At 45.6% G+C, this 25,762-nt stretch overlaps 2 protein-coding genes across 3 annotated transcripts in view; one reads left to right on the top strand and one right to left on the bottom strand.

Moving 5' to 3' along the window:
- Window positions 1-405: 405 nt before the first annotated feature.
- Mrs2 (magnesium transporter MRS2) lies at window positions 406-23,164 on the top strand. Its single transcript, XM_021215666.2, has 11 exons — window positions 406-635; window positions 2,114-2,187; window positions 6,306-6,342; window positions 7,736-7,848; window positions 10,637-10,810; window positions 13,694-13,824; window positions 16,314-16,430; window positions 17,966-18,118; window positions 18,617-18,734; window positions 19,642-19,755; window positions 20,229-23,164. The coding sequence occupies exons 1-11, from the start codon at window positions 473-475 to the stop codon at window positions 20,337-20,339; spliced, it is 1,305 nt and encodes a 434-aa protein (XP_021071325.1). The 5' UTR covers window positions 406-472; the 3' UTR covers window positions 20,340-23,164.
- Gpld1 (glycosylphosphatidylinositol specific phospholipase D1) overlaps window positions 23,158-25,762 on the bottom strand; it is a 49,361-nt gene continuing 46,756 nt past the window's right edge. For both annotated transcript variants that reach the window (XM_029547690.1, XM_021215541.2), the window contains exon 26: window positions 23,158-23,883. In XM_029547690.1, coding sequence (XP_029403550.1) covers window positions 23,797-23,883 — 87 coding nt within the window. In that variant the 3' untranslated portion in view covers window positions 23,158-23,796. The remainder of the gene's footprint in view (window positions 23,884-25,762) is intronic.

Genomic DNA, 25,762 nt, shown 5'->3' with positions numbered 1-25,762 from the left:
TATAGGGATTGCAAGCATGCGCCAGCACACTGCTCGCTTTGGCTTTTCCTTGTTCTATAGCAAAAGCTTAACGCACTGTCCCTTCAAAGTGAATTTTAAACACAGTAACCTTAAATAAAACTTATTTGATTTACGAATAGTGGTAACTTCCTCATCTCCAAATTTGTGCACACATATTATACATAGGGAACCTTTCCAGAAAGTAGCTATCAATCCGCAGCTCCTCGAAATAATGGACACTTTCGGAGCTGAGCTGCTTTGGTCAGTCTACCTTGCACAACCTGGCTCTGTTAAGGACGCAGACCGGGTCGGCCGTCCCCGAACACCACGCCGGAGCATGCGTGGACGGCAGCGCGCAGGCGCGGGACGGCTCGCGCAGGCGCGGTGCGCGGCTGTCGCGGTGCGCCGATCGTCCCGAGTTCCGGCATGCCGGGCCGGCTTCTTGGGGCGGCTTCCCGGTTGCCCGCTCGCCATGGAATGTCTGCGCTGCCTGCCCAGGCTGCTGCCCCGCGCCGCGCCGCCCCGGAGGGCCCCGTGGACGGCGGCTGCGCGCCTGAGCCTCGCTGCCTGCGGCGGCCGCGCGACCCCTCGGCTCTCCCGGAGCCCGAAGGCGCCGAGCGCACCCCGCGCTGCAGGTACGCGCGTCCCGCGGGGCCCCGGCGGCCTCTGCCCCGCCTGCCCTTGGCCCCGCCGTCCTCACCGCCGCTCGGCCTCGCCGGTCTCACCCTGCCCTCAGTGCTCCGGCGGGCACTGCGAGGACTTGATGGCGGTTTCTTGCTAACTGGGACAGGGTCTCCTTGTGTTGCCCAGGCTGGCCGCCAATTGACCGCAGTCCGGTCTCATCCTTCTGGATGGAGCAGTTAGAAACATTAACCGCCTCGTTGGCTGCTTTCGTTTGTTTTGTTATTGTTTTAAAATTAGTATTTAAGCGGCTTTCTCTGAGTTGTGTAAATGGAGGTCAGATGACAGCTTGTCTTAACACAAGGCTTGGCGGCATGCATTTTGCTGGCCGAGCCATCTGCTCAGCCCAAAGTAATGGGTTTGATGACAGCCCTTTTATACATACTTTTTCCTGACACCCCCCCCCCCAATCCTACTGGCCCATTTACTTCCTTTTGCCCCGCTCTATTTTCGTGTCACAGAATTGTGTTAGGTGGGACTTTTGTTTGTTGTGAGTCGTGGTCTCACAGTAGTCCGATATGGCTTGAAACTCTGTGGAGCCCAGACCAAAGTCGATGCCGGGCAGCAGGAAGCTTCAGTAATTAGCAAGGTTGGGATGTTATTAATTCTGTTAATTATGTTAATTTCTTCTGGGCACATTGATACAGTTACAAAGTTGCCCTGGAATAAAGTAGGGAATTCCTAGAACTGAGTTTGAATCTGAAACCAGTGATGAGCATTAACCCTTGACGAAGTCTGCTCTCAAACTGTGCAAGCAGCAAAACGCTGGGGGTCGGGAGGAGACACAGGAGTCTTTCTTTGCTGATGCTTTGGTGAAACTTGAAGACATTGAAGCATTCTCCACAAAAGTGATTGCTCAGAAACAGTCCTGACAAGAGTGGTTTGGGGGTACTTCTCTTTTTGGAATTGTACTTAAATTTTTCCCATAATGAGCTGCTGTCAGTCAACACCCCCTTCCCCACACCTAGTTCTTTTGCTATGTGCTTTTTTTCCTCCCTTGATAATACTTGGGAACCAAGTAGTCTGTGAGTCCCAGGAACTTAATCTGTGACTCTTGTCCCTCGAGCTTACATGGTAGAAGGAGATAATAGACTTCTGACTCCCACAGCGCTCAGACACACCCAATAAACAAGTGTAAGTGTTATTTTATTACTTTTGTACAGTGCTTTGGACAAAGCCCAGGGCCTTGTGCATTTTAGACAGGCACTGGTTGCCCCAGCCCCAACTGACCTTTCTAATCACAGAGAAAGGACAGACAGGCCTCAGTTAACGAGTTGTGTGAATTTAGTACATGGAACTGGTGGGTAGGAAGAAGGATAGAATGATTAGCTGGAAGTTTGTCTTCTTAAGGCTCCATGGACTGTTAGAGCTGCAGTTGCCCCTCCAGGAAAATGGGTTAGCACGGGCCATTCATTCTCTCCTTCGTTCTCAGGTGATGTGCTCCGGTTTAGAACCTCGGATGCCTCTCAAGCCACTTTAGCCAGCGTGGCCCAGGTGTTTGCCGTGGTGAGTACCCAGCATCCAATAATGTGCCAGTTCACAGGGTTGGAGTCGGAGGAGGCATTTGCCTTTGTGCTGTGTTTGGCCAGTGACCTGAGCACCTGAGAGATTGGTCTAGAGGTACCACCAGAAGCCAAAGTTTCTTTCTTTCTTTCCTTTTTTTGGGGGGGGGTGGGGGGAGAGTTGGCGGGATAACAAGACTCATATAACTTAACCCGACTTCAGACCTGCTATGTGGTCTAGGGTGATCAAGGTGTAGCGTTGCAGGTGTGCTTCACTAGCCTACGTTTTAATGCACCACCACACCTACTTTATGCAGCCTGGCTATTGATCCCGGGCCAAGACAAGCACTGTACCGACTGAGCCACATCCCCAGGCCCATAGCTTCCTCAGTGAACACTTCATATTTTATGTGAGTCTGTTTAGAATCCGCTAGAAGCCATTGAGAGGCATGGAAGAGGAGGCTGGGAAGGCAGCTGCGGGCAACGTTTGCGTGCATGCCGGGAAGGGTGGCTATGATCTCTAAAACTGAAATGACTCACGGGGAACTGGGTGAATTAATAACACATCTTCAGTGGTCTGTGTGTGCATTTATGAAATTAGGCCCTTGGTGACAAAATGTTACCCATAAATAACCTAAGTAAAATTGTAAATTGTTTTTGCAGCTCATTTTGTAAACTTTTATGGTTTCCAAAAAAGTTTTAAATCTGAGTCAGACTTCCTGAGTTTAAACCCAGTGTGCTCTTTTTCCTTAGGGGGACTTAAGACAAATTATTGTGATGTCTTGTGCCTTGGTTTTCTCATTAATAACTAGAAAGTATTGCCTTAGGTAATTATGAGGATTAGAGTACCAAGCTGAGATAGCATCACTGTATGTTACTATGCTCGTTTGTGAACATGATTTGGGGGCTGAGGAGATGGCTAAGCACCTGCTGCACTTCTGGGAGACATATCTTTCACTTTCACACCCACACCTGCTGGCTCACAGCCACATTAGCACAGCTCCAGGGGTCTGACACCTTCTGTGCCCCAGAACATATATATAAACACACACAAACACGTTCATAGGAACAAAAACAAAAAAGTTAAATCACCTACTTTTTATTAAAGGTGAAAACTCCCAAAACCCTGAGAGTAATGCCTCAGATACAGTGACCATCCAGCGCGTGTTGTTCTTTAGAGATAGTCTGGGTTTGGTTATTATTAGCTTCATGAAGACCTTTAAGGCATGGTTACACTGTGTAAGCCTCCTTGCCTGGCCTAGAACACTCGGGGTCCTCCTGCCACTGCCTCTCAAGTGCTAGGAGTGACGGTACATGCCACCGTGCCCAGCTAAAGAACTTGGGTTGGTTTTTTTGCTTGTTTGTTTCTGGTTTTTCTTTCCTTTCTCTGTATAGCCCAGGCTGGCCTGGAACACAGTAGGCTGTTTTTGCTTCCTGGGCGCTGAGATTGAAGGCATATGCCAGCACCACCTAGCTAAAGCTTTTCTTTATAGACAATGTAAAGTAAGAGGCATCCTAGAGTTGCTTGTTGGGGGTCTTTTCTCTGTTTGTTTCTTTGTTTTTTGTTTTTTGTTATTGTTTGGGTTTCGTTTTGCTTCGCTTTGCATTTTGAGTCAGTCTCTTGAGCAGGCTGAGCTAAAACTCAATGTCAGTCCTAGGTGGCTTCATACTCAGGGCAGTCTTACTGCTTCGGCCTTCCAGATGCTGGGGTTACAGTCCCAAGGCACCTTGCCAGTTTCCGCAGGATTACTTAGAAAGTACTTACTCTTAGTTTTCTGGAATTGTTCAGTTCCACAATAGAATCAAGGCCATTGGTTCTCAGGTAGGCAAGAGACCAAGGCAGAAGGATGTGAGTGTGAGGCCAGCCTGGACCACAAAGTCACTAACCCCCCTCCCGGAAAGGATACAAAGTCAGATGATGACTCAAAGAAAGTTCTTTATAGGCAAAATAAACATTTCCCAAGACCACTAATAATCAACTAATTCTATTGAAAAGAATGAGTTGCAAAAGTGAGGTAGTTACAAAGTAACCATTTTAAGTGTTGGTTCATATGGTGTCTTTCAGAAAAGGAGTCTCACTAAAGAAAAATGATGCATAGATATCAAAATGTAAAATCACTTAATATGTTTTGATAGAGGTATGACTTACAGGAACACTAGAAGACACCTTATAAGTTGTTATTGGTGTAGTTTCTGCTAAAATTTTGTCAAATCATGTGATTTATGTCGTTTTACAAATTTCCATATTTTCTGCAGTGAGTATGTGATTCAGAAATCAATCTAAGGCAAGCCAGTCGATAGCTATTACACAGATACAAAACTTTTAATGGAAGTTGACCCCAGAGCATGGTGGTGTACATAATCAGGAGGCTGAGGCAGGTGGATTCCTGTGAGTTCAAGGCCACCCTGGTCTATAAAGGTGCCGCAGATGGACCTCACTTGGGTCCCCAATCTGCGTGGAACTGGTTCTCTGGTTGCAGGCGAGTGAGGATTCGGCGAATGTTGGGTGACAAACAAATATGGACACAAGGGAGTATGGTATCTGAATGTAATGTCAAATGGAGCATCAGACTATTTATACAGAAGAAAATAGGGAAGTTACACAAAACAGAGGAATGCAAACATGGAAGGACTGGTAGGAACCAACTGGGATAACATTCAATATTAATAGCTGGGATCAAAAACAGCTCCACCTAAAGTCAGCTTAAACTTAGTAGCCGGGGGCAAGGGCTTCCTGCTTTTGCCATAGTTCCTATAGTCCACCTTCCCCTAGGCCATTGTAAACACTTGTGTATGGGTCTAACTCAGCTATCTATAGTTGTAAGTATCTACTCTGGTTCCTCTTTAGATCACAAACTTCCTTCTTCCTAGAGAATGGTAAATTCCTGTGTAGGGCAGTGACTAGCTGCCTAGACCCAGGGTCAGCTCAAGGACTGACTGCCTAGGATCTAACATGGCTATGTATTAAGGGAAAGCACATGGATCTGTTTTCCAACTAAAGCAAGGACATTGGAGCATTCATTATACAGGATGCCATGATTCCAGGAGACTAAGTTTCCGTGAACTTTTCGCCTCAGGACAGCGCCCAGGTTTTTTGGGGCCTGTTGCGCTGGTCACTACTGGAGAGAATGTAGCATAAAGGGAATTCCTGAACAGCCAGGGCTACACACAGAGAAACCCTGACTCAAAAAAAAGGAGAAAGAAAAGAAAAAAAAAAACCTTGACCGTGGTGTTTCCTGCTGTGTCCGTCCTGTGGATGAGATCTTTCTCAGGAGAAGCAGGCTGCAGTGTGAGTTGTAGGGTTTGTTTTAATGCTACTATCATAGCATAAATTGTCTCCAAAGCAGTAACCTAGTGTCTGTGTGTCATCGAGACCCATGCTTGGGTTGTGCTTGGTGTCTTAAGTAGGACAGCCCGTGTGTTCACATTTGACACCTGCAACCATGACTGCACTAGCATACAGAAAGTGTTCCTCTCCTGACCAAAGCTAATGTGGCCCGGTGCATGCTGCGACTGCTGTAGGCACCTCTTCTGTATGTCTCAGTTCCTTCTGCAATTCCTGCCAGAGACTTCTTAACTCCAAAAAGACATTTAGGTTTGTGAGACAGCCACACTCAGCAACAAGGCCAAAGCAGCGTCATGTTTCCACTGAGTGACATCCCCAGCCCAGGGATCGTCGTCAAGTCCTTTCCCAGCCAGAGAGGCTTCCCTAGCCTGCCAACTGATGACGCAAGTGCAGGTGAATTTGCAGAAGTGCATGTGAGGTCCGTGGTTTACAGTCCCCATGTCTCCTGCAAACTCACTTCCAGAGCCCCACAGTGAGCATGGCAAGGCTTCAGATGTTGTCTAGCCCAGTGCCATCCACTGACAAGGCCATTGGTACCCAAAGCAAGGTTACCTAGAGACAGAATTCATTCTTCATGAGTGGATTTCTTGAGGAACCAAGATAGAAAGTTAGTCTGTCAAGTTTATATTAGCAAGGGAATCAAAAATAGGGATTTTTCTTCTGACTTTTTACAGATATGACTTAAAATTGCATTTCAAGGTTTTAAAGCTATTTCTCAGACATAAATACACTAAATTGAGATTAAATTAATACTTGTTTTTATGATCTATCTTTAGACAAAGTTTGACAAAGAAGGAAACGTTACCTCTTTTGGTGAGTATCTTTATCAATGGATTCGTGAGTTTGGTGAAAAATTAGAAATTCGTGATTATCGCTGTGTTGAAGGAGGTTTTCCCCCAGTGCTTATTTACCAGCGCTCTTGGGACTGTCAGCAACTGTGAGCAGTTCTCCTGTATTACTTCCTTCTGGTGGGAGCCACTTGGACTCCCAGGACACTTACAGTGTTTGCAGTAGAGCCCTGCTGTCTTTCCTCTTGATTCTTCTGTCAGTCTCCCTTCTACAACCCTCCGAGTCCTGTTCATTCTAAACAGGTTTAAAGAAGAATTACGCACCACCCCCATCCTCAACCTCACCCCCACCCTCACCCCATCATTGTAGTAGAAAGATGGAAGTGTGGGTCACTGGGTGGCTTAAGTCTCCAGTTTCACCTCTCCCTGTAGCCCTGTGGTCCTCTTTATCCTTGCTTATGTCCTGTGTTTCCCCCAGAGACTCTCTCCTAAGCTTTTCTGCTTTTCTTGTTAGAGGTATGGTTTGACACAGAAATACACACACTACTGTCCCCAGCCTATCACAAGTTTTCTCTCGTCTACTATATTCTTAGCTAGTAAATTTAGTTTTCAGGTAGGAGGATCTGTATGGATATTAACTTTTCTTAGTTTTTATTTGTCCAATAATAAATTACCAAATTCAACTTATTTGCAGATTCAAAACCCTACATATGATGCTATAGTGATAAAAAACAGAAAATATAGGGGCTAGAGAAATGTCCTAGCAATTAAAAGCGCTCATTGCTCTTAAAAAGAACCCAGGTTTAATTCTTAGCATCCACACAGTAGCTCACAACCATCAGTAACTTTAGTTCCAGGGTATCCAGTGTAGCATTCTGACCTTCACAGGCACCAACACTCATATATAGAAATAAATCTTAAAAAACTAGTTGATAAAATTTATGTTCAAGAAAAAAAAATGACTGCGGGCTAGAGATGTAGCTAAGTTGCTAGAGAGCTTGCCAAAAATACAGGAATACCTAGACTCAGTTCCCAGAAATAACTGTGTGGGTTTGAGGGCATTCTTCAATTTTTAAGGATTTTTATGGAGTTCAAGGCCAGCCTGGGATGTGTGACATCCTGTCAGAGAAGGAGACTGTGTCCAGAGGTAAAAATTGCTGCTGTAGGTTCTTCTCATACTTGGTTGTGGTTTTTATATTGTTCCCCAGTGGGCTGCCGAGCACAGTGAAATATTACAGAAAAGGGGAGAGGGAGAACTTGAGTTGGCAAGAATCTGCTTTTATGGTTAGAGTGGGCATTAAAGTCTCTCTTAGCCGCTGTGTGATGTGATAGAAACTGCACTGGTGAGGCGGGGACACCGCAGCAGCCCATGCTCCTTAGGTTAGTAGTTTGTTTCACCCATTCCGTTTCTCTTATAGAGAGGAAGAAAACTGAATTATACCATGAGTTAGCACTCCAAGCCAGGGACTTGAGGTTTCAGCACGTGATGAGCATAACTACTAGAAACAACAGGATCATCATGAGGATGGAGGTAAGGGCCGCACTGCTGTGTTCACCGGTGTCCTGGCTACACGGTCAGTATGTGGGTTACAAGAAACTCTGCAGAGCTGGGAGAGTGGTGCATGCCTTTAATCCCCCACACAGAGGCAGGCGGGTGGATCTCTTGAGTTCGAGGCCAGCTCGGTCTACATAGCAAGTTCCAGGACAACTAGAGCTATATAAAGAATCCCTGTTTCAAGAGAGGAAAGACAGACAGAGAGACAGACAAGCATTGGGAGGATGTGGGATTTTTGTTACTGAATGCATTGTGAGGAGAGAGCTCATCTTTCATGGATTGGGTTGTATGTTCAACCAGCATGATGTCGCTCTCTTTTGGGTTGGGAAAATTCTTACTGTGGTCTTTGTTGGCCTTTGAATTTCATCTGTAGTTTCTGATATCACACAAGCTTGATATTTATTTATTATTTATTCATAAAGACGGGTTGTGTGGCCAAGGCTACCTTAAGCTTGCAATGTAGCTGAGGATGAGGCTGGTCACCTGATCATATCGCCTCTGCCTCCCCAGTGCTGAAGTCATAGGCACAGGCTGCCCCGCAGCTCACGAGATGGTTCCCTTAGCTTCTTTCTGGTGAGGTACAGTTACAGTACAGCCTTAGCTACCCAGAAGCACCTGCTTTTTCATGGACACTAGGAGTGTCCGTTGAATCTTAAAGCCTTGGTTTACATTTGTATCTAGCACTTTCTAACATCATCACACTTCACTGCCTGCTCAGAAGACACTGAATGTATTCAGTTTCTTTAGTGATTTGGTTATTGTGGTCCTCCAATGTTTGGACCTGTGAGACCAAGTGGTCCTGAAATAAATGAGAGGCCATCAGTGGTGCCAAGCCCTGAAGTGTGCATGTACTGCTTTTTACATTTGTCTTGGATCAGATTTTTTGTCCTTTAATCAAAATTACCACAACAGAAGCAATCTGCTCCCAAATGATTTTTTTTCTCTAGAAAATACTCCTTGCTCTTGTTATTAAGAACACTTCTAAACAGTATCTCTTTGATGTGCACATGAGATGAAGTAAGTTAAACAGGATGTTACACTGTGGGACCCAGATGGTGGGTATGCTATACTGCACGGATGGATGGATGGATGGATGGATGGTTAGGTAGGTAGGTAGATAGAAGACTATACTGTACAGACAAGTATGTAGGTAGATAGACATATATAACCTCTCAGTTTTTGTATTAATATTTTCATAGTTAAATGTTGGAAGGTAGTTATAAAAAGATCAGGCCAAATATCTGTGCCATGAATAGTCACAAACTATCAAATCTTTTTTTCTCCTCACACTTTTTTTTCATTTTTAAAATTTTTTTATAACTTTTAATTTTTATTTTATATTTAAGGGTGTTTTCCCTGCCATCAGATAACTGGAGTTACACTGGTTGTGGGCTGCTGTGTGGGTATTAGGAATCAAACGTGTGTCTCCTAGAAGAACAGCCAGTTCTCTTAACCACTGAGCCATCCCTTATATGTAACCCTGGCTATTCACAACTGGTTAGAAATTTTTCTGATTTCATACTGCTGTACTTTGGAGCACTGAGGCTTGTCTGTAATTTCAAATTAACTCAATAAATTGGTGCTATTTTCAAAAGGAACCATTTCCATTTGAGCCAAACTACTACAATTAAACTAAATCATTTCTAAAAGTCTACCAAAATTTAACTTTTTTAAAAAAAGTTCAGGAACCATTTTATGGTGTTCGGGAGGAGAAAACAGTGGAGCAGATGTCAGAAGGAGGGATGCTCACATCGAGAAGTGGCTCAGTGACTGGAGCACTTGTCGCTCTTGCATAGGACAGGGTTTGATTTCCAGCACCCATAGAGTGGTTAACAACCACCCAAAATTCAAGTTCCAGGGGATCTGATGCCGTCTTCTGACTTCCACAGGCACCAGTCACACACAATATAGTCATACATATATGTACACTCAGACAAAACACACATAAAATGAAATGAGTAAGTCTGAGTTGGGCCCAGGGAAGCAAGCAGGCCAGCCGGAGCTGTTGACAAAGCAGCTGTGTGCAGGGGCTGGGTAGGAGGGTTCAGAGAGAGTGAGGACATCGTCCAGAGTAGGAGCAAACAGGCCTCTGTGGTTTGGGCTGGTATCCACATAAAAGATAGAAGTGGGGAGGAAAGTTATATTGTTGAGTCAGCTCTTCTAAGCCACAGGCTTAGTGATGGGATCTGCAAGTGTTTATTTTCTCTTCAGATAGCAGTCTTCATACCTCAGCTCCCAAGTACGGGCGTGGCCTCTCCCTGGCCGAGCCGCCTGCGTGATTGTTTTAGGGAACTTTCTCTTTCACTCTTTCCCTAGTTTCTCATGCGTGTCCTGGTAGATGTCTTGCTTTGGGGTTGGATGTGTTTTGAGATGGTTTCATGTACACCAGGCTGGCTTTGAACTTGCTCTATAGCTGACCATGTCCTTGAACAGCTGCTGGGATTGTGGGCATACATCTGTGCCACAGCAGGTTGGAGTCTTAATAAATACCTAATCTGTATAATTCTAGATTTTCTGAGAGCAGCTTAGAATTATTGAGGCTTACATAATTTGAATTTTCTTCCTTTATAAAAAATATCCCTTAATTTTATTATTATTTATTTTTAGAAAACTAAATGAGCATTGATTTGGTTTAGTTTTAGTCCAAAATTAGTAAAATGAACTCAGTTTTGTGAATTTACTTTTTCCTCCAGCTTGGTAGCCTGCATCTGTATGAATGTGTGTATATGTGTGTACTTATGCATTCTTTCTCTTGCTTTTCTAGTATTTGAAGGCTGTGATAACTCCAGAGTGTCTTCTGATACTAGATTATCGGAATTTAAACTTGGAGCAGTGGCTGTTCCGGGAACTGCCCTCACAGCTGGCTGGAGAAGGTCAGCTTGTCACATACCCGTTACCGTTTGAGTTCAGAGCTATTGAAGCACTCCTGCAGTACTGGGTGAGCCTGGGTTCAGAGTTATTATTGAAGCACTCCTGAGTACTGGGTGAGCCTGATCTGATGTTTTGTCTGAAGCTTGATGATGCTCCAGATGACTGGAGTGTGCAGACTGTTAGGAAAAGCATCAGCTCAGAACCCCCAAGACCAACTTCTCAGCACAGAGGAGATTGACTTGCCCAGAGGTTCAGAAGACAGGGAATAAGAAACAAAGACAGGAGATAGAGGCAAGGGAGAGGGGGGAGGGAACAAGGGAGAGGGAGAAGGGGTATTTGTGCAGGAGGAGGACAAAGGACGACCTGTGGATAGAGAGGAGACAGACATGGCACATAGAAAAATGGCAGTATTTTATAAAGATGAAAGGGGAAACTCCATGTTAGGATGAGGTGTTTAGTTTTAATTGGGCATGTTAATTAGGTGAGCCTAGGGGGTTTTTTGACTGCTGAACTTCAGGGCCTTGATAGCTGAACCTTGGTAGTGGCCAAGTAAGGGAATGGGCCTTGGCGGCTAGCTTTAGGATTGTAGTCTAACAGTTTCTAGTAAAGCAGAGGGAATGGAAGAGAAGGGTAAGTTCTGCCAGAGCCTCGCTAGACAGAACATGGCCAGAGTCCCTTCAAAGGCAAGTTAGTATTGATTACTACAAAGCCAATTTCCCCAGCCACATTAGAATCACTTGTAAAGCTCGTCCAAGGGCAGACATTCATTTTCCAACTTTATGACCCAAGCCAGTGGGACTAAAGGCTCTTAAGAAGGGACTGAGGAAGGACATTTCGCATTGGCTCCCTTTTATACACGTCTATGTTTTTACGTTTTTGTTTGTTGGATTAGAGTCCTGCTGTATATATAGCAGGCCATCCTTGAACTAAGGTGGTCCACCTGCTTCATCCTCTAGTGCTGGGCATCCAGGTGTGTAGTACCACACCTGTCTGCACTTTCAAGATCCGTGTCATGGGATTAGTATGAAAGAGACCTTAAGTTAGGATGTATGTCGATCTTTGAGCACCTTTTACTTCATTCTTCAAATTAAACTGTATAATACAAGTGCTTTCACGTGAACATTAATCACATGGTCCTCTGTTTGAGAGAGTTCAAGGAAATGCCTCTTATTTGGTACCAAGACTCACAGGAACCACGCCTGCCCCATACATCAGTAGTCTCTGGATTCCTAAATGCTCAGGGAAGCCTGAGTGAACCTGGTAGCCCTGTCTGTTACCTGCTTGCTTTCATGAGGGAAGAGATGGTTTCCTCTCTGCTGGGGTGACAGGAGCAACAGCACAGTGCCGATGGTGCGTGACAGGCTGAGCTGACTCAGGACGCCATAGGGTGGGGACAGATGTTGTCAGCTACGGGGGAACTAAGGGAGCTCAGCCACCGAGTATACAAGTTCTGGCCTGTGACAGGGGCTCCCCTCTTTTTTCTGGAAGAGCACTACAGTATCAAGCCAGCCACCTCCTCAGGGGATCCATTCAAATAAAGGGGAGCCCCCTCAACCCACTTGGACCATGACACATTAGGAGCAGGAGACCTCACAAGGACCTGGAGGGGATCCTAGCCGCCCAGCCACACACAGTCCAACCCTGGCTGGCCAGAGGGTTAGTGTCTCTTAGGATAGTGAAACGAAACAGTAGGTCTGCCTCAGTTGCCCACTCTGGGTCTTCTGAACCTAGAACTAGGTCCGGTTACTAGAGAATAAAAGAGTCTGTAGCAAGCTGCTGTAAACCCTGATTCTAGGCTGCAGCTCCAAGTTAGATGACTTGTTTCTGAGTTAAAACAGCATATAGTCCCATTTATAGTTTTAATTCCATTAGTCTTGTGTCATTTGTCAGTTGGTGTGGAGGTATTTTGATCTTAACCACTATCCTATTATCAGTTCGTTCCTGTGGACTAGCAGCTATGCTTGTGTTAGCTTAAGAAAAGTAGACTTTTGGGCAGTGGTGGCGCACGCCTTTAATCCCAGCACTCGGGAGGCAGAGGCAGGCGGATTTCTGAGTTTGAGGCCAGCATGGTCTACAGAGTGAGTTCCAGGACAGCCAGGGCTACACAGAGAAACCCTGTCTCAAAAAACAAAAAAGGAAGGAAGGAAAGCAAAGCAGACTTTGGACTCTACAGTGATTTAATGTGTCTTTTTAAAGTCCAAGTGACACTTCATCATCCCTCCCCCTTCCCAGGCCTGGAATTAGAGGCACATAACAATATGTCCAGTTTATTCAGTGCTGTGGGCCTGACCCAGGACTTCATGCATGCGAGGCAAGCTCTCTGCCAGCTGACCTAGTCTCTAGCCCAAGTTTCAGTTGTTGAAAGGCTGTGGTCCATAGCAATTTTGAACTGTGCTCTGTTTACAGAAAACTTGGCTATAACCAATGTGAAATGCGTGCTTCGACATGGCTTTTCAGATTTATTTTTTTATTTATTATGTGTATATTTGTGTAGCTAAGTGTGTGTAGGTGCCAGTAGCTGCCAGGGGCATTGGATCTGGAGTCAGAGTTACACAGTTGTAAGCTGCCGAACATAAGCTATTGGAACCAAATCCTGGTCTTGAGGAAGAGCAGGAAATGCTCTTAACCCCTGAGCTATCTCTGCAGTCCCCGGGATATCAGATTTTTGTTTTAACAAATCGTTCCCTAGTCCTTTCCTAGCAGCTGTCTATAGAGGAAGACTATTGTGAGAGTTAATCCAGAGCCGGTGACAGCTTTACCTGTTGCTCTTCTAACCAGGAGATGTGGCTGTTGAGTCATCTATAGATAGGTGTTCCAGCAGGGGCTGTGTTCTGAAATGCTGTCAGGTCTTTTTGCTAGTACAAATGTCTGTGTTTAATCAGAGGCTTCACTGATCCTAAGTTCTAAAAAGGTTGTTTTAATTCTTATGAAAGGCCATGTTGTTATCTAGATCAACACCCTTCGGGGGAAACTAAGCATCCTGCAACCACTGATCCTTGAGACCCTGGATGCATTAGTGGACCCCAAGCACTCCTCTGTGGACAGAAGCAAGCTGCATGTCCTACTCCAAAACGGCAAAAGGTAAATCCGGGTTGCTTGACAAGCTGGGAGTTAGATACCTTCAGCTTCTGTCTCTGCGATGTCTACAGAGAGATGCTAAGGCAAAATCACACGTGACACTAGTGTGATTCTTGCTTATAAATGATAACCGCTTTCCACACTGTACACAGGCTGTCAGCATCACCATACTTTATTCTCTTTTGTGGGAGGGGACTCCAGGGAGGATGAGACCTGCTTTATTACATACCCCAGTCCGACCTTGACCTCAGGGAAGCTTGGACCTGCTGCTGTCTCCTGCCTTAGCCCCTCAGTGCTGGGATTTAGTTTGTATATGAAAATAGTGCGTTTATTTTTCTAACTGTTATCGGTGGAAGATTGAACCAAAAGGAGTACACAGTCTAATATTGTTCAGAAAGATACTGCACAAAACGTTGTTTCTAGCCTGTCTGTCATTCCATTCAGTTGTTAATGCTATCTTTATTTTCATAGAAAAATTCATTGATCTAAGTCCAGATTCACGTATCCCCTACTCTAAAGCCCATGTTCATTTTCTAAAATCATAACTTATCCAAGAATTTAAATTTTGTCTTAATCAATTTGTGTCATAGTTTAAATAAATATACTCTGAGAAGTGTACTCTCCTACTGTCGTTGGAAATTTAACAGCTAAGGGCTGTGGCTGTGACTAGCTCAGTGGTAGATGCCTGCCTTCCTCGTCTATGAGGCCCCAGCACCATATTAAAATTTGCCATGGGTGGAAAGGGTGTAGTGCACCTCTCTCACGCTCCCACCCCGCCCCTTTTGCACATACCCTGTCACGTGTTAAGTGCTGAGACCTAAACTGAAGTTCTCTGGGACAGCAGTGTGTGTCCTTAACCACTGGGCCATCTCTCTGACAGCCACACTCCTTCCCCTCATGTCAGATTTTAGCTGTTTTAATTTTTTTTTTGTGTGTGTGTGTGTGTGTGTGTGTGGTGCTGAGGATTGAACCCTAAGCCTCATACACACCAGGTAAGCAATAGACACGGCATTTAACTTAAACTTTCAAGAAAAGTTGGAAAGTATAAACCTCAGAGTATATTTATTTAAATTATGACATAAATTAACTTAGGTGGTTAGGTTTGGTGGTAAGCACCTTTGCCTGCCAAGCCATCTCACCAGCTCAGAAAACCAAACCAAACCAAACAAACAAAACTGTGTGTGTGTGTGTGTGTGTGTGTGTGTTATATTAGTTTTTATTAAAATTGTATTGGTGGGAGGATATGTGCGTATATGTGGAAGTCAGAAAAGCTGGTTGGAATTGGTCCCCTCCTTCCACCATATAAATCCCGTAAATTGAACATGGGCCAACAGGTTTTCCAGTAGCACCCTGGCCTTCTTGACCCTTCTTACTGGCCCTAGTTTAAAACTAAAGTTAATATTTATTATTTTATGTGTATGGTTGTTTTGCCTGCATATACTTAAATATGTACCATGTGTGTGCCTAGTACCTGAGAAGTTCAGAAGACATCAGATCCCCTGGAGTTGAGTTACAGATGATTATGAGCCATCATATGGGTGCTAGGAACCAAACTTGAATCCTCTGCAAGAATAGCAAGTGATCTGAACTGCTCATCCGTCTATCCCTTAAGCCTTAATTCTCGGTTAAAAATTTAAAAGGCATTGTTGTTTGTGTTGTTGATCCAGTGTTGGAGTACTTTTATCAGTTAAGAATAATCTGAGCTCCAGGCTGAAGAGATGGTTTAATGGATAATATAATCCTCTTTCAGAGGACCTGAGTTCCATTCCCAGCACCCATATAAGGTGGCCCACAACCACCTGTAACTCCAGCTTCAAGAAGCCAACACTCTGGCCTCAGTTGGCACACAATAGGACACATGGCATAGGCACACACAGACACATAAATATAAGTAATTTTTTAAAAGAATGTGCAAAGCTAGGTATGGTACCTCAAATTAATCCCAGCACTCAGGAGGATTGCCTCAAGTTGGACGCCAGCCTAGGCTACAGAGTGATACCCTCTCTCAAACAGGAATAGGGCCAAGGGTGTAAGTAATCTGAAAGAGCCTTTGCTTGTCATGATTCACCCTTCAGAACTATACATAAAAACCGAATGGTCTGTCCATCCCCTTCCTGCATGACTCACAAGCAAGGCTACAAACCACTTCTCTGGCCTCTTTTTCTTACCTATAACCTACCTCCTATAAACCTCCTCGGTGCCATCCTCTGACCTGATTCACCGCAGAGTCCTTAGTTAAGCATAATGCCCACGTGTTTTGCCTTAGCCTTAAGTGTCTAGAATGTATAACCTTGAAAGCCACCAAAGTTGTATATAGAGTTGTATAATTTTACTAATTTGAGTTTGGGAATGGTTAATTTGCATTATTAGTGAAATGTTTCTTACTGTGTACACTGATAGGTGGATCACTTACTTATAAGTTGCCCTACACACTTATAGTGAAATAATGCACGTGTATGCTGCTGACCTTTGCTGTGTAACTATTCTTACAGTCTCTCTGAGTTAGAAACAGACATTAAAATTTTCAAAGAGTCAATTTTGGAGCTCTTGGATGAGGAGGAGGTGCTGGAAGAACTCTGTCTAACCAAGTGGAGCGACCCACATGTTTTGTAAGTGGAACCTTGTGTTGTTTCTCCCTTCATGAGAGCCTGTATTTTCCTAGATAGAGAACAGGTGTTTTTCATCTTTAGACACTGTGTGTTGCACAGGTCCCAGCTCAGTGAGGCTGCATTGAGTGCACATTGCATTCCAGCTGCTGGGCTGAAGAGAACATACATATATCGCAGTTATCCCCAGGGAATGGATCACTAAGCAACATATGCACAATGAAATCAGTTCTCTAAGAAGCAAAGGGCAACAGTTGCATGGTAAGGAGAAGGGGATTGGATTCCATAAGCCTTGTCTGTTATAAACACATAGCTTACACTCTTTTCTGGTTTATAAACCTAGAAATAATTTGTTTTTGTAGAAACTGCTAAAAGCAGGTCCAAACACAAAGTATGAAGCTCACTGTCTGATCTTTAATACTTGACAGTGCATTTAAAAGTCACTGGAGACTTGAGTCTCCTCCAGGAATGGGCCCAAAGCCTGTAGAGAAATGCACTCTCAGACAGAGGTGCAGTTGTAAGTGCTCATGTTCTTCGTTAGCTAAGAGCAAGGAAAGGGGCAGGTGAAAGTGTCTGTGCGAGCATGCTGACCTGAGCCAGATGCCTGCGGTCCATGGGAAAGGGAAAGGAGGGTGCAACCGCACGCTGTCCTCTGACTCCCACGTCACTCGCACACCATACACAATAACAGGTACTTTCTCTGTTTTTTAATTCCCCCAAGACAAAACATACAACCCTCTCTTCCTAACATTTAATCATACAAACATGCCAATGCAATTCACTTTTACCAATCTATCCTGCAGAAAAGGCGATGCCTTAGGTGTGTCACTGCCTCAGACCACAGACAGACCTGTGGTATCCACACAGGCTAGAATTACACACTGTTAATAGGATGTGTTCAGGGAAGCAGATAATAGCAGTTAGGTCCTCTGCTCACTCATCCAGGGAGGATGAAATCAGCTACTGCTGTACTTGATTGGATTCAAAGGGAGATACTTTTTTTAATGTGCAAAGGTGTTTTGCCTACATGTATGTCTATGTACCACTTGTATGTTTCATGCCTACAGAGGCCAGAAGTGGACATCAGATCTCTGAGAATCTCCAGTTCTCAGATTACAGATGGTTGTGAGCCACTGTGGGTGCTAGAAATCTAACCCAGGTCACCTGGAAACCCTTAACCTTTAACCACTGAGGCATCTCCAGCCCAGGAAATGTTCTTTCCAACTTAGTCTGGGTTCACGTGTGCTCCATAGTGCCCTAGTGTTTGCACTCTCTCATCAGTATTCACATCTGTGTTTCCCAGTCACTAACAATGTGTTTACATGAGTCTTGGATTGAGGGCATGGGCACAGTGATTTGAACTCCTCTGAGTAGGGCTGAGTACATATGCTTAGGACCAGTTGACAAAGCTTCTCACAACAGGTAAGACAAGGCTAGACAACAGACGAGACAAGGCTAGCTCTCTCCCTGGTGGCTGAAGTTGGGGGTCAGTATGCGCTGCACAGTGTCGGGTTTGTTGACTGTTGACTGTATTGAAGTGAGAAGAGCAGCACTGGGATCGACCACGCAGAGGAGATGGAGCTGCTGCTGGAGAACTACTACCGCTTAGCAGAGGACCTCTCCAATGAGGCGAGGGAGCTTCGGGTCCTGATTGACGATTCGCAGAGCATTATCTTCATCAACCTAGACAGGTGAGGATGCCCTACAGAGGGGCTAAGCACTGTGGTTAGGAACGAAGAAGCACTCATTAAAAAAATGGTATTTGGAAGAAGTCACACCATCACATCTGGGACTACTCTGTAGTAGGCTTTATTAGTTCCCTAAGGCCTGGCTAAAGCACTGAAGGAATGCATGGTTTCTCTGGACTCACAGTTTGAGGGAAACTTGAAGTAGCTGGTCATGTTCTAGTCAGGAACCAGTGAGGTGAAGTATGCTCTGCTCATTTCCCTTTGAATGCTCTCCAGGTCCCCAGCCAGGGAGTGGTGCCACCTATGACAGGGGTGGGTCTTCCCACCTCAGTTAAGAGGCTTGTTTCTATGGTGATTCCAAACTTTGTCAAGTTACAGTATTAACCATCATAAGAGTTCCTTTTGAAGGTGAAGAGTGACCACCCCTAGCCCCCATAGGCCTTCACTCGGTTTTGCTGGATCTGGGTGTGTGCTGGTCTGAGTGGAATGTTTTCTCTGCAGCCATCGCAATGTGATGATGAGGTTAAATCTCCAGCTGACCATGGGAACCTTCTCCCTTTCACTCTTTGGTCTGATGGGAGTTGCTTTTGGCATGAATTTGGAATCTTCCCTTGAAGAGGTAAGAATGCAACTCTTTAAATAACTTACAGGATTTTATTTTATAATGTTTAAAAGGTCAGATTTGTTTGAAGTATATTCGTTCCCTTTCTCATTGCTGTGACAAAATACTTGGCAAAGGCAACACAAGGTGCAAAAGGTTGGTTTTGGCTCACAGTTAAAGGAGTCACAGTCCATCGTTGTGGGGAAGGCGAGGTTGCAAAGCAGGAGACATCCAGTCACATGGTCCATAGTCGGGAGCAGGGGGCTCGCCCCCTCTGGAAATACCCTCCCAGAATTTGACTCCTGAGGGGTTCCAAATCTAGTCAAGCTGACAATAAAGATGTCACATGAGCATAGAATATGGAAGTACACGGGAGACGCTGACTAACACAGCCACACCGAGGCAGTGGTAATAAGGGATTTTATTTTAGTTGTGTGTATCTGGCTCTGTTCCTGGGAGTTTACATATAGAGGGCTTGTTTGATACAGTTACCACAATTCTATAAAATAAACATATTTCCCCTACTTTGTAGATGAGAGCCTTAGGAAACTAAAGTTGCAGATCTATAAAACAAGAGGATTTCAACCCAAAGATGAAATCCTTTCTCATCCCAGCGAAGTGGTACACATCTGCAGATCCAGCTCCTCAGTCGGATCTCTGGAGCCTAGGAATTGAGGGCCAGCCCGGGCTGCAGAGCGAAGCCTCGCCTTTACAGCATTTTCTGACAGTTGCATTGTGCACCGTCCCAGGTGCAGAAGACCCCAGTTGTGAGGAGACTGAGGAGTAACCCTGCTCTAGCTGTAGTGTTTGGGCTTTACTGCAGGCCTTGTTCCTAGCTGCTTTTTATGGAGAGCTCTTCCAATGGCGGGGAGTTTGTCTGTGAGGAGCCTGACCTTTTGTGACTGGAATAACTAATTTCTTTCAGGACCATCGTGTGTTTTGGCTGGTTACGGGGATTATGTTTATGGGAAGTGGCCTCATCTGGAGAAGGTTGCTCTCGTTCCTTGGAAGACAGCTGGAAGCGCCTATGCCCCCTATGGTATGGACTTGGGGTTCACGGCAGCACTGCTGGGCTCTCTGCAGTCCTGCGCCTAGGGTCAGGCAGCCTGGGTTTCAGTGGTCACAGGCTTTGTAACCCTGTGCAAGCTCTCCTTACTTTCCCTTCTGTTAATCCAGTCCACACTATGTGCTTCCTATGATGTAGACAGTTAGGTGAGATGCTTAGCAGTGTCCAGCACAGTGAATCAGTTGGAAATGACTTGGTTTCTGTAGAACACTGGCAGGAAACCTACACTGATGCTCTGCAGGGCTTTCCTGTAGCTGTACTGAGATGCAGCTAGCTGTAGTGCTCTCATGAGCCTGGGGGCTGCCCCTCCTGCCCTCCCTCCCTCGTCTATGGAGTCAGCTCTGCTGAGGAGGTGCACAGGCACTGACCTGCCACTCCTCCCTTACCATCTGCTTAGTGGCTTCTAAGATGGACACAAACTGAAATTCCTTTCCTGCTTTATTTAGATGGCCTCCTTACCTAAAAAGACCCTTCTGGCAGATAGAAGACTGGATGGGAAAAACAGCCTCAGGCCGGAAGGACTTGGAGCAAGCAGGCCTGTCCTGGCAAGCCGATAGCAGCAGCCCGACAAAGATTTGTATACTTCGGAAGCTACTATCACTCTCTGGGAAAAGACAACTGGTGTTTAAATTATGTCTGACTAAAACTGCTGTGGCATTCACAATACTAAACTTGATCACATCTTCAGAATTCTTTGAGACAAAGAAGAGGCCAAAACCCTGTGTCCTACCAACTTTTGAAATACTGTTCTTATGGACTTTTTAAAGTACAGATTAATTTATTGTGAGATAGGCTTATGTAGATTCAGCACCATTCTACATATCAAGAAGAGTGCAGCTTCGTGCCGATGGAGTCCAGTTACTCGGCAGAGCCCATGGTTTCTGAGCGCACAGACCTCACATCCTCGCACAGGGAGGGGCCCATGCTCCTAGCAGCTTCTCACTCATCAGGAAAGAAAGTTGATGGATCTGTTAGCCTTGCAGCTAACTCTGGAGAAGTGTCACTCCTTGGTAGACCTTTACTTCCAGCATTTGCTCTCTTTTATATATAAGATGAATGAAAGGAGGTATAATTTATTGTCAGCATATTTGGATTCCAGTTAAACAAGATTCTATTTTTTTTGATTAGTTATAAATAGAACCATGGAAAGTGTTTGTTTATTCTCTTACAGTTTTATAGCTATTTTGATGATTGCCTGATTTAAGAGATTGTCCTGCTACCCCCTCCCCAAGAGAAAATGTATACAGTCAGCTAATGTGTTTGCCTACCTCTCAGAAGTTAGCAGATGGGCTTGTCAAACAAGAATGTAGCTAATGCACGAACTGTGGAAACATTATCTTCCCAGTCAGAAGTTCTCATTTAAAATAAATGGCAAAGCAGGACATGGTTGCTCCACCAGCTGTGCCTCCAGTCCTCGAGAGGTTACAGCAGGAAGATTAGGAAGAGTTTGAGGCCAGCCTGGGCTACAGAGTACGTTCTAGGCCAGTGAAGGTTATAGAGTGAGTCCCAGGCCCGCCTGGACTATAAGTAAGACAGGTCTCAAAGCACCATCTGAGGTGGGGCTGCCAGTGCTGCTCAGTGTAGAGTGCTCGCTCGCTTGCCCAGTGGAGCAAAGCTGTGGGATCAGCTCTCTTAACTACACAGGAAGAGACAGAGTGCTCATACCTGTAAGTTTGAAAGCTGTTGCTCTGATAACCATTCAGCCTGCCCTTGTGTGTTCTCAGGAGGTTTCATGCAGTTGTGTGCTAGAACATTACGATAGCCAAAAAGGGTGCTTCCCAAAGTAGTGCACTTGTAAGACTATAGTAAGGCCAGAGCAACTCTTAGCCTACAGGGTAGGAATAGTGAAGAAGTGCTCCCGCCCCAGACGCTGGGCGTCTGATTACCCAGACAGTATCCCACAAGGATTACTGGGTACTCTAGCGACTGAAGTAAAAAAATGTTACTCCAGTAGAAAACAGGTTACGAGTGAGCTTCCCTCCTGTGTGGGGCTGTGAGAAGCTGATGTAGGGCAGCCAAGCTGGCCTGGGGTCCAGCCATGAGAGGCACCTTCAGGCCTCTGGGGGAGATGCTGGGATGTGACTATGGAAACTGTAGCAGCTGAACTCTTAGACAGCATCCAGGATGGGCTTTGGTGATGCTCAGATTTCATGTCCCTCTTCAGCACACACAAGAGCACTCCACTGCTGTGGTTGGTTTGGTTTTGTTCAGCTGAGATCCCTGAAGAACTGAAGTCCATTTGAACCCAGGTCAGACAGGATTGAATCTCATTTTTCCTTATAGTGTTAGATTATGAGCTTAAGTAAAGTAAACATCCCGATTAGTCATGTCCCTCTTAGCAGAGGAACAAAATGTAATTAATTCACCTCACATAAAAGGATGGAACCAGCAGTTTGTAAAATTTTTAAAGGTGGCTAGGTCAGGTAGGGTTTTTGTGTGAAAGTGCTCCTTAAAGGAAATGTAAAATAGCAAATACTGAGTTTAATGATTGAGCAAGCAGTCACACATCAGGTGTAAGCAAAGAGGTGGGATACTTTCTGTCCTTACGTTCAGAGCCTCTGAGCCGATGTGGGCAGAGCAGAGGTCATCCTGTGATGTGATTCCTGACAACAGACTGGAATAGGTTGAACAGCTCACACTGCCAGGCTGCTGGGTGGTGGGAACCAGGAACTGCGTTCAGCTTCATTTCTTGGGATGGCCGCAGTGAAGCTACATTTGATCTTTAGTGTGATAACTTCAGTAATGGCCAAAGAGGTTCTAATGGAAGGATTCAAAAGTGGGTGTGTCATTTACTTTCTCACTGAGGAGTCAGTATATTCAGTATCCTGTCAACTTGAAGCTGTTTGGATTTCTGTAAGCTTTAAGTTTTCTTTACCTGATGCCTGTTACATGCTATGCTCAGACATTGAACAAAAGACAAAAACCTCTGGCCAGCTGTGGCCATGTTTAGACAGGCTCTTGTCCATCCATTACAGAGCAAAATCACTGGCACTTTGTGGCTAGAGAATCAGCCCGGGTTGATGGAGCCCCTGCCTGCTGTGCACAAGGCCCTGGGGTTGCCTTGCCATTCATTTACATTTGCTAATTGCTACCCCTGTACCAAAACAGTGACCCTTCTGCTGGCTGTGCTCTTTAGATAGGTTGAACCACTAGTTAAACCAAAAGTCCCTTTGTGCTCCCTGCTGTGCCTTAGAGGCTGTCGAGTATACTCACAGTAGCTGTGAGCTGTGCCTGCCTTCCTTAGTGTCTGTAGTTGTCCTTCACTGTATAAAATGGGAGATCGGCAGCGAGGAGGGACCAGTGTGGCCCCTTGCCCACACCCCTCTCTCCTCCTCCCACTGTTTTCACCAGACATATTACAAAATACCCAAGATAAACAGCTTAAAAAGAGGAAATGTTTATTTGGGCTCACAGTTTTCAGCCATGTCAGCTCCAGGGTGCTTGGCCCTGTTGCTTTGGGGCTGGGGAAGCAGCAGTATGCTGTGGCAGAGGGAGCTGCCCAGGTCATGGCAGCTGGCAGCAGAGAGGCCAGGAAGGCCCAGGGGTCCTTATACACCCCAGGAGCATAACTCTCCTCAACAAAGTCCGACTCCAGAGTTGCTACCTTCTTTAAGCTGAGGATCAAGCCTTCAACATAGGAGATTTGGGGTACATTTAAGATCCAAATAGGATCAGCCACCACTACCAAGGATTTTTATAGGAGCGATTATATGGAGAGTGTTAAGAGCTAACTACACCCTTTCTAGGCAAGAGCCAGGTATTCCCACAGAAAAGGAGGTGGATTGATAAAGTCCCAAACACACACAACAAACCCAGAGGATTCAGAAGAGCTTGAGAGGGGACTTGATCTCACAGCCTGCTGCTCCCTAGCAGATGGTGTCCACACATAGCTGACTGTACTTCTAGGTAGCCTGGCTGTCCCAGGTTCCACCGTAGCTCCACTGGAGAGCTACTTTGTCCATCCTGGAGATGACTTGGCTCAAGAAAGAGGGGCCGAATAGAAGAGTGACATTTTCAATCTGAGCTGAGGCTGTAGACATGAAGTGCCCCAGAGAGCCGGGCTCCCCAAGAACTCCTTCCAGCAGCAACAACCACTTGGTTCTGTGAAGGACACAATACAGACAGCACTAGTGACATTCCTGCCATGAAGCAGATATCATACTGTGCTCTGAAATGCACAGAAAAGCAATGCTGGCCACACCCCACAGCCACAACTTGTGTTTCTCCCTTTGTTCAGACGCCACTTCCTCAGATCTGTTAAGTTCCAAATCCCACTGTCGTACAAGTGGACCCCAGAACCTCACTGTGGTCGGTGCATGGGACCACATCTGGAGTGGCGGGGGCTTGCACGGGCCACCTTCACAAAGCGTCCCTGCTGCCTAAGCTTTTTTCAAGCTCACTTTCAGAATTCTCTCCAAAGTCTGCTGTAGTGATGGCAAACCTTCACAGCAGTTAAATCTGATGTGGGGGAGTTGCCAAAAGTTATTGTAGATCTCTGCTGGTGAGTAAAGTGTGGCTGATTATGCTGGCTGATAGCGCTTCAGACAGCAGGCTGTGACGCATATCTTGTTGGTTGCACTTTAACATTAGCAATCCCAAAATGATGATAATGGCAGCAACGTATTGTGCCCTGACCATGTGTCAGGATTCTAGGTGGGGTTCTTGCTGGCACCTCTCAGTAATACCCCAGGGTCAGTCAACACAAGATAAAAGCAATCCTTTCAGGTGGCAAAGTGGTAATTTCTTCTTCTCTTCCATTTTTTATGTAATTACTACTTTACTAAATGTGCTTTTACATTGGCTATATTCTAAGTTGTCTTTCTATTCCCTGGTCAAACCATGTTCCTGGCTGCTTGCCATCTCCCTGGTCTAACCACCTCAGAACCGCAAGTTCTGCATAGACAGTCACTGTCTGTATCCCTGCGTCATTGTACCTTGATGCCAACGATCTTAGCTGCACTTTATCCTTTGGTCTAACCTGCGTCATTGTACCTTGATGCCAAAGGTCTTAGCTGCACTTTATCCTTTGGTCTAACCTGCGTCATTGTACCTTGATGCCAAAGGTCTTAGCTGCACTTTATCCTTTGGTCTAACCTGTAAGCAGAGACTAGGCCGTGTCTCACTGCTCTGTCTCCTCTACCATCCAGTGAAGCAGGGTTAATGTCCTTTGCTGAGGCTCACCAGCCGACATGGGCACAGTGACAGTGGCAGTGTTCCTTACGCACGTCTCCAGGCTGCCAGTCCCACCAGGCTCCCGTGTCCCGGGAAGGAAGCCTGTTTTGAGAGTCCTACCTCAGGTCTCAGGGAAAGGCCACTGAGCTTTGATACCCTGTCTCAGTTGTGAGCTGGGAAACTGGGCGATGTTAATACTGACACGGGTGAACTGCCATTAGGAAGGCTAACTGGTGGAGTTAACCAGAGTTAACTGTAAAGTCCTTTCAGATGACCTCGATCGCTGCTACCCTGGGTCAGTGTTTCTGACAATGTCTAATTTTTTGAAAATGCATAAAATTGTAAGTAAAAGCCAAGCATATCCTTTAAAGAATCCTTCCAGAAACTTAATAATTGCTGTTTCTAGTAGCTAACCCTGAACTTCCTGAACGTCATGCTTGGTTGTCAATGAGGACTGTTGGCCACCAGAGGGCAGCTTCACTGTGAGTCTGCCAAGCACCTCCCAAGTCACCAGCTTAGGACTGCCCACCCTTGGGACTCCAGCTCACGCTGCCCTTTAGCTGTTGGTCCTATGCCAGTCTCACAGACCCGTGTGTGTCTTCATGAGCTTTCGGCATCCTGCCTTTGTTAATAGCCTAGCACAGTCCTACAATACGAGTCCTGAGATGAGCAAATGCTTTCGTGGGTTAGTGTGGTTTCCTTTGTTTGGATGCAGGGTCTCACTCTAACTCAAGTTAACTTGGAACTCTTGAGTCCCACGCTGGCCTCAGATGCCTACCTCAGATTCCCAAGTGCTGGGCTTACAGGC

This window comes from Mus pahari, chromosome 16 (assembly GCF_900095145.1).
Source record: "Mus pahari chromosome 16, PAHARI_EIJ_v1.1, whole genome shotgun sequence".
Classification (NCBI taxonomy): Eukaryota; Metazoa; Chordata; class Mammalia; order Rodentia; family Muridae; genus Mus; species Mus pahari.
The sequence above is the reverse complement of the archived record's forward strand: the minus strand, read 5'-3'. Positions and strand labels throughout refer to the sequence as shown.